Source organism: Nannospalax galili, unplaced genomic scaffold (assembly GCF_000622305.1).
Source record: "Nannospalax galili isolate Female #2095 unplaced genomic scaffold, S.galili_v1.0 scaffold63, whole genome shotgun sequence".
In the NCBI taxonomy this organism is placed as follows: Eukaryota; Metazoa; Chordata; class Mammalia; order Rodentia; family Spalacidae; genus Nannospalax; species Nannospalax galili.
In genome coordinates, this window is record NW_008355272.1 from 4,368,298 (window position 1) to 4,382,495 (window position 14,198).

Consider the following 14,198-nt stretch of genomic DNA (forward strand, 5'->3'; position numbering starts at 1 on the left):
TCTTAAAGAAGTATACTGATGACTTTACTCTTTGGTTATACTTTCCTTTTGGGTGTTTAAGACCATACTGTTGGCCCAAATAAATCATTTTATTTTTACACTTAAGGTCATTTGAGGATCTGTTCCTCAGGGGTCACATGGGCTTGGGAGGAGCTCCTGGCTCCTTCTTTTACCAGTTCCATCTATGTGAAGATAAATCAAAGGTCCTGCTCGACCATGTCTGGCTTCACTTAGAAGCATGAATGAGATGTTTCCTCTGAGTTGACCTGTCTCTTTGTAGACTGGACACTGGTTCAAGTCCATCTCGTGGGGTCTTCATGGCCTCCCTGAACAAGAGGACAGGTGATTCACCACAGTTACAGGACATTTTGAGAGATGTTCTATAGTCTCTTGGAACTTAGTCTTGGAGGGCAAGGGGTAAAAACTGTCCTTTAAGTCCCTCTGACCACATTAGTTTAGGCCTCAAACAATGGCTGTTAAACATCCAGTAAGGTTGGTTCCACCAGGCTGGTACTTTTAATTATCATGTGCTATGTAGATAAGGTTTGGGTAAAAAACCAAATATTCTCAGATATTTCTCAGATTCTTTGACTAGATATTTTGTTCCTTAAACCAGTTGACTAAACTATGACCATAGACGTTTTAAGATTATGTGTTAGGCCTCAAACAATGGCTGTTAAACATCCAGTAAGGTTGGTTCCACCAGGCTGGTACTTTTAATTATCATGTGCTATGTAGATAAGGTTTGGGTAAAAAACCAAATATTCTCAGATATTTCTCAGATTCTTTGACTAGATATTTTGTTCCTTAAACCAGTTGACTAAACTATGACCATAGACGTTTTAAGATTATGTGTCTATTTTTTTTGTCTCATCCTTTATATATCATACAAACCCAAACAGACCTTCGTCACTTGCTTAGGCTTTCTCATTTTTTCTATTTTGGAAAATATCTCTATTCCCATATACTTTTAACATTTTTCACACTCTCATTTTCATTTTTTTAAAATAATTATGAGACATAATAACATTAACAAATTTTCTATCTGTTATGAGACTTCTTTTCCTGGGGATGCTAAGCATTGCTTACTCCCTTTTAAGGTTCTAGTGTCAAGCCAACATTTGATTAAAGGTTTACGGGGGAACCAATGAATTTATTGAGCTTACTTACCAAGATAACTGAGGGATTGCTGAGGTGTGTGTATGACCTGAGTGTATGCACACTGGAAAGCCCTTACTCAGTATGGGTCATGTGTTCTCCTCCTAGCCTTCCCCAGATTGTATAATTTAGCCCTCCCTAAATCCAGGACTACGGTAAGGGTCCAATGACCCTACTTGGCCCTCCTTTAATGAATGAGGACAGCCTCAACAAGCCCAATTCCGATGGTCTTTAGCGATAAGGCTCAGCTGAAGTCATGATGATGGTAGTTATTTCATGCAGAAGAGACTGCTGTATAGCATCATCTTATTAAAAGGACCTGGAATTTAAAAGGATTTGGTGCTAGGAGCCACGTATGAGGGAGAATGTACGTCTTTTTTTTTTTTTTTTTTTGAGTCTGTGTTACTTCACTTAGCAGAACAGTTTCTAGATCCATCCATTTACTTGCAAATTTCATCTTTTAGTAAAATTTCTGTGAGTTGATGACTTTTGCAAGTTGATTTGGGGGGAGATAAAGGTGAGATTAATAAAAAGTGGACTATTTGATTACATATCACAGAAGCCCTATTACAGTGTCCTGAATTAAAAACACCTATTAATTTGATGCCTAGCAGATAGTATTTGGAAGTAGAGAAATGTCAGACTGTGGGTATTCGTTTATTTTCAGGTTGCCAACTTTGCAACAATGGAAGATGAAGAAGAACTTGAAGAGCGTCCTCATAAGGACTGGGATGAAATCATTCCAGAAGAGCAAAGGAAAAAAGTAGAGGAGGAAGAGCGTCAGAAGGAGCTAGAAGAAATTTATATGTTGCCTCGAATTCGTAGTTCCACTAAAAAGGTGATGAAGTGAGACGGAACTACCTCGTGTGCGGGTGGGACTGTGCAGATGCAGGTTGTTCGGGGAAAGGTCTCATTACTACTCTGACGCAGAGGCTTGCAGGGCAGGAGCAAGTGGGAAAATAGAAAGCTCCTTAGCACACCTGCAGGACTTTTTTTTGTTTTTGCAAAGTGACTTTTTGTGAAATGACTGGAGAGCATCTGAATTTGTGGAAGTTTATATTTTGCCATAGATCGGAATTGGTAATCATGACAATTTGATTCTTACTGGTACTGTCTTCAACTCTTTAGAGAGCCAGATCTTTTTTTTTTTTGAAATGTTGATAGCACTGGGTAAAAGATTATGTGACTAACTTGAGGACATTCCCAGGCTGCACAGCTTTAAGCCTTTCAGAAGCTCCATTTGATTTTTTTTTTTTTTTGCAATACCGTTGAAATAGGAAAGCAAGTTTATTGACCATTTTGCTGGAGATAATAGTCCACCATCAGAGTAAATGGCATTAAGTAATAGCTGTCACTTGTTGAACATTTGCTGTATGTCAGGCATAACTCTGAGTGCATTTTCACTTGCTGATTCATTTATTGCTTGTGAAAACCCCGTCTTATGGAGACTATTGTACTTTTATCACCATTTTACAGAGGAGAAAAAAAAAGTTGTTACTTGCTTGAGAAGTAGCTATGAACGTGTTTTATACCAAGAATCATATATATTAGATAGTATAAAAATAACCAATTATTTTTCGCCGGGCATGGTGGCACACACCTTTAATCCCAGCACTTGGGAGGCAGAGACAGGCAAATCTCTGTAAGTACAAGGCCAACCTGGTCTACATAGTGAGTTCCAGGACAGCTGGGGCTACAGGGAGACCCTGTCTCAAAAGAAAAAAACCAATTATTTTTAATTTAGTACACTTATTTTAGAAGGTTTCTGAAAGTATGAAAGTTTTTTTCCCCCTTATTACTTGACATCTACTTCCTTATTTGATTCAGAATGACTGACTTATCTGATATGGTGGGGAGCCTGAGTGCTGACAAATTAAGATGGCCTGAACTTAGTCCTTTCATCTTCTGAACTTGATGCTTGCTAAAGTGTGACCTTGCCTTATTCTGTTCTTTTTCAGGCTCAAACAAATGACAGTGATTCTGACACTGAGTCTAAGAGGCAGGCCCAGAGATCGTCTGCTTCCGAGAGTGAGACAGATGACTCTGATGATGATAAGAAGCCAAAGCGCAGAGGGCGTCCACGCAGTGTGCGAAAAGACCTTGTGGAGGGCTTTACTGATGCTGAGATCCGAAGGTGGGTGGAGATTCTGCTCTCCCTTGGGCTTGTTTGGAAGGGCATGCTTTAAGACCTGGCAGATTGGATTCCTGACCTTTATGACAGGGTAGGCAGAAATTAGTACATATTGAAAAGACTGAGCAGCTGTGTTATGCCCCAAATCTTCAGGATGATTCTTCCTACCCAGTCTTCCTCACATGAGGTTGTCTTTTCATCTGTTTTTAAGGGTGGGGAAGGGTTGAGACAGGGTCTCCTGTAACCCAGCTGGCCTTGAATTCATTGAATAGTGGAGGGACATCTTGAACTTCTGCCTTTCCACCTCTTGAATGTTAGATTATGGGCTCTTTTCCCCTTGTTTTGTTTCTTTCCTGTTATCTGACTCTTTTAGAATATTTTCAAGAAATACGCTAACCAAGGAGAGACATATGTGTACAACACATATATATCTGTACCTATAGAAAATAATATAATTTTAAAACATAATGTTATAAATAAGGCTGCCCTTACTACTTTTCCCTTCCCCTCCAATAGTGTTAATACTGATACCAGTTTGGTGGTAGTGGTTTGGTTCATTTATTTTACTAGTAGCATACATAACATTTTGTTTTCAGCTTACTTTTTAAAAAATTAAATCAACTTTAGACATCTAGCTTCTCTGGATATTTGGAATATAAGAGATGGTAATATTGTTACCATTGTTAATCATTTTTATTTCAATCTGTCTTTGAATCTAACTTGTGTCTCTTGCAGGCAGCATGTATTTGGATTAGTTTTCTAAAGCCTTTTCTGTCAGTCTCTAATTTCTTCATACGGATTTGAGTTATTATTTAATATCCTTTGATACCTGCCTGAAAGACTTCTGTTAGTGTTTTCTTTTGGGGTAGATCTACCAATAACAAATTTCTGTGTTTTTCCATGTCTGGCAGTATCTTGATTTCTTTTGTGTTGAACAAGTCTTCATTTTCCTTTCTCTTTGTTCCTCACATTGGATATCTCAAGTCACCTTCAAGTTTTTGGATTCTTTTTTCTGCTGTCAAGCCTCGAGTGAGTGAGTGAGTGAGTGAGTGAGTGAGTGAGTGAGTGTGTGTGTGTGTGTGTGTCTGTGTCTGTGTCTCTGATCTGTTTTAGTATTTGTACTTTTGAATTCCAGAATTTCTGTTTCGCTTCCTATCTATCTTTTTTTTTTTTTTTTGTCTTTTTGAGACAGGGTCTCCCTGTAGCCCAGCTGGCCTAGAACTCGCTATGTAGACCAGGCTGGCCTTGATCTCACAGAAATCTGTCTGTCTCTCTCTCCTGAGTGCTGAGACCATGAGTGTGCCACCATGCCTGGCCCTTGGTTCTCTTTTAGAAGTTCTAGTTCTGGTCTTTGCCAGTCCTTGGAATCAAACTGAGGTCTTCATGTAAGTGCTTGTCCACTGAACTAACCACCCAGTCAGCCAACATATTTCTATTGATATTCTGTATTTGGTGATACCTTATTCTCATGCTTTTTTTTTTTTTGGTCTTTTTGAGACAACTGGTCTCCTATAGCCCCAGCTGGCCTGGAGCTTATTATGTAGACGAGGCTGGCCTTAAACTCACAGAGATCTGCCTGCCTCTGCCTCCTTGGTGCTGGGATTATAGGCCTGGGCCACTAGGCCCAGCCAAAAATCAGATGTTTTAAGTAATGTAATGTGGCAACTCTAGACACCAGATTTCATGTCCTTTGATGTCTCTGCTTCTTTAGATGAATGATTAGCAAATGACTGGGCAGAGAGTTCAGTTGTTGCAAGCCAGTAAGCCTTCCAACCTTGTGAAGAGCTTGGTATGCATCTTGTTTTAGTGCTCTGGGAGGCCACCTACAACTGTGCCCTGATCTTCGGTTGCTATATGTGCAGATCCTCAAGATCAACTCGAATTAAAAGGCTAGGACTTTCTCAGATCTTTCCTTTGCTTACATGCTTACAGACCTATAAATGCCTCTGTTTTTGACCAATGAGCTGTGGGCAGGGCTGCCCACAAAGAAGTTCTAAGTCATATCAAGCAAGACAGACCTGAGAATGGACCACTTACGGGTGCAACTTCTCTCTAGGGATAGTGCTTTTGAGAAGCATCAGACCTGTCCTTCCTACTCTGGTGGCTGACATACTGGAGGTTGGCACAGCTACTGTAATTGCAAAACTGTTGATTTTTTTTCTTTTTTTTTAGTGTTATTCTTACTGTAGGGAGAAGTTGGAAATAGCAAGTTGCAACAACAGAAAGCTCTCCCTTCTTACTGAGACTCAAGCCATTTTTCTTGAACAAATGCGTCAGATGGCTGTATACATTTGCCTAATTTCTAGGGTTTTGAGAAGAGTTGATTTCTGGAGTTTTTGCCAGTGTTCGTGTTGCTTTTATAGAGGAACTTATTTTTGGATTGCCGTTCAGGATCATAATGTGTTTTGTACAGTTGGATATTGAACCCGTGACTTGGTGCATGCTAGGCAAGAGCTACTACCCACAACTTCCTTATTATTTTTAAGTAAACTCTAAAATCTCTTAATTAAAACATAAAATATTTTACTTTGTATTAAGGAGAAATGTAGAATTAAGGAAGAATCCTCAGGGTTACTTTTCTATTTAACACTTTACTAAGTCTTGTATTCAAATTCTTTCTTTGATGTTGTTTCTTAGCTATTATAATAGTTCTGCTGTCACATCTTATTTCCTTTTTTTCTTAATAGCTTTCCTTACACTCTTACATACCAGTTTGTCATAGTAACTCCACTTATTATAATGATGCTAATGATGTGTTGTGACCTCTTGCTTTTTATTGAAAAAGCATCAGTGACTACTACAAAATGGTGAAGGGAGAGGATGACAGCATAGCTGAAGGTGGAGACTGTAGAAAGACAGACTGGAGTTTTGATTGGAGATAGGTGTGGAGAATGGTGGCAAGAGCCAAGTTTCCTAAATTTACATAAGAAGTTTGAAATTAGATATATTTTTTACTGTGTTTGATATGAAAAAGTATTTGACATAGTTCTAGAAATCTTACAGGTGTGTATCATTAACCATAAACAAGTAAAAGAATAGTTTAGAATTCAAAATGAAGGTTAGTGAAGTGCTTTGTCCTAGTAGAGCTGTGATTAAACTCACTATAACTTTTAAGGAGGGAGGAGAATATTAAGTCACAGTTCTCTATGTTATCATTTGTTATAAGAACACACTTGGTGTTTACTTTGAATGGCTCTTCAGTACTCATTAAGTTGACCACTTTGAAAAGCACTTGATACTCATTTATTTAGTGGTAGTTACTGGGATTTTTGTCAAACTGGTTTTGACAGTTTGTATGGCTCATATTTCATGACGGATATTGTGGCATTAATGTAGCTAATACTTCTGGTTTTTAATTTGTTTTATTGATCATATTCTTAGGTTCATCAAGGCTTATAAGAAGTTTGGTCTTCCTCTTGAAAGGTAAGATCAATAATAGACCCTATCCTGTTTGATTTAGCATTTGGCTGGGGATTGTTTGTTAATATTTTCCATTTAGTGCTAATACATGGAGACATTGATTTACAAAGATTGATATATAGTGTCCATGTCCCATTTTGGAAGTGTGACATACATGGTAGTTAGACTGACCATTCTGCGTGAGGGAGTTGGAGCAAGTGTGCTCAAACTGCACAGTACAGAGTTATCTCTAGAACAGATGTTCAGACAACTCTGTTTCAAAATGCCAGTGTAGCTTGTGCAGTTTTGTTCTTTGATTTAGCAATATAGGATGAAAATGTTCTTTGTGATTTCATGATCTAAGTAACAGGATGTCATGAAGATTGACTCTGAAGAGCCTGTGTCATTTCACCATTAGTAACTTCCAAATGTTAACTGTTGTTACTATCCTATAAGCACTCAAAGTATACATTAAGAAGTCAGGTTTTTACAGAAGTCTCTTGATATTTCAAATAGTTTAGTATCTATACACAGTCAGCAGTACATCCTTTAATATAAGAGTACTGATTTAAATGAAATGTCAGATTTCCTTCTTTTACTCCTGACAAACTTCTAGAGCTGGTGGAAATTCCAAGCCTGGGCTTTGGTTTTGTCTTTTCCATTTGGAGAGGAAATAGTGACCTATAACATCCACCACAGTGTGGCAGTCAGGTACAAAATCCTCATCTTTGAGCCAGGTAGTGTAAAATTCAGAATGTAGAAAAGTCAGTCTGTGGTACTTTTGATAGTCTGATTTTAGCCAGCATATTTATGTGCTGTGTTTGATTTGGAGATGAACAGTATGCTCTGTATGATTTGAGATGCACACTGTAGAAGTCACTGTTCTCCGCTTCTAGGTGCATTGCAGTGAGTAGAAGTAGAGCAGGGGGCAGGAGAAGGAACACTGAAGGACAGACTAGCACATGCAGTCTTCAGGCACCTACTAGGCCTGGTTTGTGAAGAAACTCAGACTCTCTCCTCTCTGATTTTTAGAATTGCTTTATTTTGTGAGGTATTCCAAGACACAATTCTTTTTGATGAGAATTGAATGTGCTAGCTGTAAGGTATTGTAGAATGGTTCTTAAGGCCTTCGACTGACCTGTAAAGGAAGGCAGAGAAAGGTGTCTTTACAAGACCAAGCTTCTATAAATCCTAGTGTTATTTAATGTGACATTCAGAAAAGTGGACATAGTATCTCAATGTTTGTCCTTTTTTAGGCTAGAGTGCATAGCACGGGATGCTGAACTGGTGGATAAGTCTGTGGCAGACCTGAAACGCCTGGGTGAATTGATTCATAATAGCTGCGTGTCAGCAATGCAGGAATATGAGGAACAGCTGAAGGAAAATGCCAGCGAAGGTAAGTCAGCAACTCATTTAGGGACTCTCCAAAATCTGATGCTTATGGACTAGAATTTCTGTTGCTGGATGCTTGTAAAGAGCATGCTTATAGCTTACACATGCCTCCTGCTTGAAGGTAAATATTTCGAATTGCCTTTCTGTGAGCTCAGTGTTCTAAGAGCCCACATATCTACAAATGAGGGGGCTTTGCAGAATGTGTTATGTGATAAATAAGATGACATGGTTTCTTATATGCTGATGTGAAAAGTTTAACCTGGGTTGAATGATGCAGAGACCTGAGTAGCAAAGCAGGGTGGACAGCTGCATGTTGGAGCTGTGAAGGATAGTTACGGACTGCAAACACTTTGACACACACATGCTGTTATGTTGGTGCTGAGTGTAAGACATTTAGGGAATTAGCTGGTGTCAATAAGATGTTGGATGAATAATACAAACATTTTGGTTATGTTGAGGATTTTCATGACACTAGGATTTGTTGTAATCGAGTTGGACATGTAGTCTCTTTCCTCTTAGAAAACAGAAAAGGATTTTGCCTGTCCTTGAAGAGCTAGAAAAGCAAGCAGAGTAGGGGTACTTATGATGAGAGAGCCTGAAGTGGTGGTTATTGTTGACTGGCGCCCTTCAGCAGGATGCAGCTGTCCACATTTCCATACTCTGGGCCTTGTTTATCTGTGTCACTTCTCTCATTCTCTTTTTACTCTTTACTCTGCTAGGTAACAGCATCCTTTGGCAGCTCTCTAAGAGGGTGTTCAGAATCAGGAGTCAGCTAGTTATCTGGAAGCCTGGTTCTGCCTATTTTTAGGCAAGTAACATGCCTTCATAGTAACCAGAAGGTTTGGATGATTAATAATTCCTTACTTGTTACAGTGCTTACTTAGAGACTGACTTGCAGTGTTAGCTCTTACTGTTATGATGTAAACAAGTATTTTCTCTTTGAACCCTTTTCTTTTGCGCATATTTTAGAAATCAACAGAATTTAAAATGTCCCTGCCCTACAGCGACCATTAACTGCTAGTAGCTCCTCAGGGAGGTGTGGGTTCTTACAAATTCCTTTCCTATCTATGATCGAATATTGACAGGCCCCGTCTTGTGCAGGTAACCACAACTACTATGAGTTCATGAGTACAATGGCACATCATGTCAAGAAGACCATGTTTCATGGCATGCCTCCCCTCCCCATTCTCTGGCTCTACATTGTTTTTGTATCCTTTTCTCTGTGTTCCTTGAGCCTTGGAGGTGGTGATATGTCCTGTTTATGGCTGAACACTCAGCAGTCACTCTCAGCAGTTTGACTGTTAGAGTCTCTGTATTAACCATTGCTTACTGTAAGCAGAAGTTTCTCTGACTAAGGCTGAGCAGCACTAATCTGAATAGAAACATAAGTATTTAGAAGGCAGTTTGACATCAAGTCTAGCAAAGCAGCAGTAGTAGAGCCCCACTGAGGCCTGTGATCTTCCTAGCTATTGACTGTTAGGTTTACAGTAAGAGGCATGGATTTCCTCCTGTGGAGTGGGCTTCAGATCCAATCAGAAAGCAGTGTTTACTCCCATACATAATCATGCCACTATTGCACAAGTGGCATTTTGTTGTTGTTTTTCATTTTTAAGCACAAAAGTAGTCCACTATCATTTTGTTCTTTCCCTGTCCTTTCTCCATTTCCATTTTGGAGATTTCTTCCTCACTTATAACAGCTCCATGTCTCACCTTTTCTTATACGCGATCCCATTGTGGATGGGGCTTATTGCTTCCTCTTGACAATGTAGAACTTCTCCTAAACCTATATTTTCTGTAGACTGTCTTTAGCATACTTTAGAGATCAGGCTGACATTTCCATTTCCAATGTAATATTGATTCTCTTCTTAAAAATGTCAACATATTGTTTACTTGTTTTCCTTTACATTTTCTTCCAAATATCAATGCCAATCTTTTTTTTTTTAATTATTAATACCAATCTTATTGCTAGCAATAAGGCTTCCAAATGCAAAGTTTTATTTCTTCACAATTCTTTTTGTCATTAGAATATATTTCACTAACAGTATATAGTCACAATACTGTATTTGGGGGCTGGAGAGATGGCCCAGTAGTTAAGAGCATTTGCTGCTTTTATAGAGGACTCAGGTTTGGTTCCCAGCACTCACATGGAGGCTCACAACCTCCATGCACTAGGCACTCATGTGGTACACATACATACATGTAGGCAAACACTCATACACATAAAAGGTTTTTTTAAATCTATAAAAAAATTTGTATTTGAAGTTCTTTTCTGTGTGTGGTTGTGTCACCAAGTGCTTTCACACTTTCTTGTTTTAATTTCTCTTTAGTTTTTAGGGATCACCTTTCTTATTTTGACCTTCCTGCCTTCCTTGACAGGGTCTTGCTACATAGCCCTGGCTAGTCTGCTACTCTCTGTGTAGCTCAGGCTGAACTTAAACTTGTGACAGGTTTATTATTTTTTTTCCATGAAAACATGTTTGTTTTCACTGGTGTGGCTAACCTATACTGTCTGATCTCTAGGCACTGCCAATAATGCACTTTTGAGTCTTTTTTTTTTTTAATTAAAAAAAGTGTTTAATTGCAAAATATTTCTATTTCCAATATAAAGGGAACTAAAAGGAAAACATGGGAAAATTTTGTTATGTGAAAACACAGGCTTCTACATCCTGTAACCTTTATCCAATCTCTCAGGAGGTAGGCCACACTGCCTTTGCCTTCCATCCTCTCGCTCCATTCCTCCTTCCTTTAATCATGGAGCCAATTGTCTTGTACTTCCTCTATCCATAGGAATTCTCCATTCCAAGGAGGTACTTGGAGCCTGTTTTGCTTCTCTAGAGCATGGGAAAAGGAAGTTGTCTCTTTTTCCTCTCCATTTCTCTCTCTTTTTTTAAAAAAATAATTTGTTGAGAATTTCATACATGCATGTAAGGTGTTTTGATCAAATCCATGACCACTCCCTCCCCTCCAACTCGTCCCATATTGCCCCATCACTTTTTTCTGATAACTTCATGTACACTTTCTTCTTTTATTATTATTTTTTATGGGGCTTTTGGCTACTCTAACATTCCCCCCTCTGAAGAGGTAACCCTAAAATCATTTAAGGATTATATAAGAGCTCCCAAATACTTTTGACATTTTTGGCCTTTGGAACAGAGTATGTTGCTAAGAGGCCCAAGGACATTGTGAATTTTAGCCAAGAAACTGGCTACTTTTCTTTGGGGTCTTTTTACCCTAACTGCCTAGAGAATTCCTACCCCCTATTCTTATCACACCATCCTCTGAAGGGGTTACCCAACTTGTGGATGGGGAATCAGGACACAGACTGCTCTGGCTTCTTCCATGCTGAACAGGGGTGCAAACTGAGGCAATTGGAGTACCCCTTCAGCAGGTCTATCTAAAAGACTCCCAATTGCATAACTCTTACCATCACATGGAGGCAGGATCCGGGAGGCTCTCAGGCAGTCCCCTGTGTTCTCAGCCCCTATGCCAGAGGGAGGCCAGGAACCTGGCACTCTCTGGTGGTCTGCTGAGATCACAGCCACTGCACTGATGGAGGTTGGAGCCCACCCTCTCAGGCTTGTGACCGTTTTCTTGCTTCAGCCTCTGAGTACTTGGATTACAACAATGCTAAGCCTGACTTAACTTACTTATTTACTTACAGTATTAGTTACTTTTCTGTTGCTGTGATAGAAACACTGACCAAAGCAATTTATAGAAGGAATAGTTTATTTGAGCTTATGGTTCCAAAGGGGCAAGAATCCATCATGGTGGGGAGGCATGGTGGCAGAGGTGACTGGAGGAGGAGCAGAAGCAAAGTTCTACATCTTCAAGCAGGCACATGAAGCAAGAGAGCAACTGGAGATCCAGCAAGGCTTAAGAACTCTCTAAGTCTGCCCCCAGTGACATGCTTCCTCTAACATGGCCATACCTTCTAAGACTTTCCAAAACTGTACTACCAACTGGGGACAAAAATGTCCAAATACTTGGAGCCTATGGGGGACATTCTCATTCAAACCATCACACTTATTTATTGTTCTTTTTGAGATAGGGTTTCCCTGTAGCCCCAGCAAACCTGAAATTCATCATGTAGACCAGGCTGGTCTGGATCTCACAGAAATCCGCTTGCATCTGTCTCCCAAGTCCTGGGATTAAAGGCATGAGCCACCATTCCCAGCTTTAATATTTATTTATTTATTTATTTATTTATTTATTTATTTATTTATTTATTTATTCTTTGGTCTTTTTGAGACAGGGTCTCTCTGTAGCCCCAGCTGTCCTGGAACTCACTATGTAGCCCAGGCTGGCCTTGAACTCACAGAGATCCACCTGCCTCTGCCTCCCGAGTGCTGGGATTAAAGGTGTGCACCACTGTGCCTGGCTAACTTTATTTTTTAATAGTATAAGATAGTTACATGAAAATGACTCAAAAGTCAAAACTAGAATAGGGACTAGAGTTGGCTCAGCAGTTAAGAGCACTGGTCGCTCTTGCAGAGGAGACCCTGGTTTGGTTCCCAGCACCCACCCACATGGCAGGTTAACAGCTGTCTATAATTTAAGGTCTAGGAATTTCCTCTTTTGGCCTCCATGGGCACTGCATGACACGGGTACATTTACATACATGCAGGCAAAACACATAAAATAAAAATAAATTTAAAAAACTTCTTAAATAAGAATCATGTAAAGAATCCTGCCTTCATCTACATTTACCATCCGTGTTCACTTCCTCCCCCTTAGGTCACTTTTCCTATTAATGTTGAATTTATTTTATTGTTTATTAAAAAATACAGCTTTTTCCATGCATGTGTACACTGTGCTCTGCAGAGCATGCCTTGCAGAAATGGTCCTTCTCTTTCTCTCTTCTGCAGTTGCTCAGTGCTTCTTTGTGGAGGAATGTTAGGTCATCTTTTGTTTCTTAGTGCTAGGTAGTTGGGTTGTTTGCTCATTACAAATAGTCATAAAGATCAAATGTGGTCTAATATCTGTCCCTGTATGTCTTTAAGATAGATTTCTAGAAGTGGGATGTTGGGTCCTCGGGTGAATGCTTAGGTCCTTTGCTTTGATATTGCCAGATTCTCCTGTGTGGGTCTGGTACCACCAGCACATGTTTTGTAGTACTGATTTACAACCTTACAAATAGAACATACTGAGTGTCTGGATTTCTGCTAGCCTGATATGCCAGAAATAACATCTTATTTTTCTTTTAGTGAATGAGGCTGTACATTTCTTTTACGATGGATATTTGTGTTTTGTCTTCTGTAAACCATTTACTCATATTTTGCTGTTTTTCTACTGAGAACTATCTTTGCCTTTACAAAAAAAAAAAAAAAAAAAAAAAAAGGTGACCTCATGATTGTCTTGTAGTTTTCAGCTTGGACTGGTTGAACCCCGTAGAGTGGATTTACTTACAGATTTTGATTTCCAGTGTAGTGTAGAGTAGCCTTTTCACGCCACCTGAGATGATCAATCCATTATTTCAGATGTGTTAGATATTAACACGACATTACTGAAAATAAGTATGAACCATCTTTAAAGCGCAAGTTTTTCTAAAACTTTGCTGCAGTATTGGTAGGAAAACATTTCAACATTAGTATACATTTAGAATCTTTTTTTGTTAATTTTACTAATTTTAAGACAAAAGTAGTATAAACAGGAAGGTTAAAATAGAAGTACAATTATCAATATATATTTTAAAACTTAAATGTTACAAAACAAATGCTTAAAATTTATTTTATGAACATTATTTTAGAAAAAAATTTTCTCATAATAAATTTTATCTTTGACCTAATATTAAACCATTTATATAAAGAGACACTAAGTTCAGAGTCTATTAATAAACAGATTTTCATTTAAAAGACTATGAAATTTATATTCTTTAGGGAAAGGACCAGGGAAAAGAAGAGGCCCAACAATCAAGATCTCTGGAGTTCAGGTTAATGTAAAGTCCATTATCCAACATGAAGAAGAGTTTGAGATGCTCCATAAATCTATCCCTGTAGACCCTGAGGAAAAAAAGAAGTGAGTGGTTTTTACTGTGCACCTGCATGGGTAGTGGGAAATAGAGATGAGATTAGAACTGTGTAATGTTTTCCTGATCTTTAACACATCTGAAAGATCATTT

The 14,198-nt window shown here is 38.9% G+C and overlaps 1 protein-coding gene across 4 annotated transcripts in view; it reads left to right on the forward strand.

Annotated features, from left to right (window-relative positions):
• Window positions 1-14,198, forward strand: part of Chd2 (chromodomain helicase DNA binding protein 2) — a 137,140-nt gene that overhangs the window by 89,656 nt on the left and 33,286 nt on the right. For all 4 annotated transcript variants that reach the window (XM_008852336.3, XM_008852337.3, XM_017802977.2 and 1 more), the window contains 5 exons: window positions 1,826-1,996; window positions 3,117-3,292; window positions 6,671-6,712; window positions 7,945-8,084; window positions 13,957-14,095. In XM_008852336.3, the coding sequence (XP_008850558.1) occupies window positions 1,826-1,996; window positions 3,117-3,292; window positions 6,671-6,712; window positions 7,945-8,084; window positions 13,957-14,095 (668 nt within the window). The remainder of the gene's footprint in view (window positions 1-1,825; window positions 1,997-3,116; window positions 3,293-6,670; window positions 6,713-7,944; window positions 8,085-13,956; window positions 14,096-14,198) is intronic.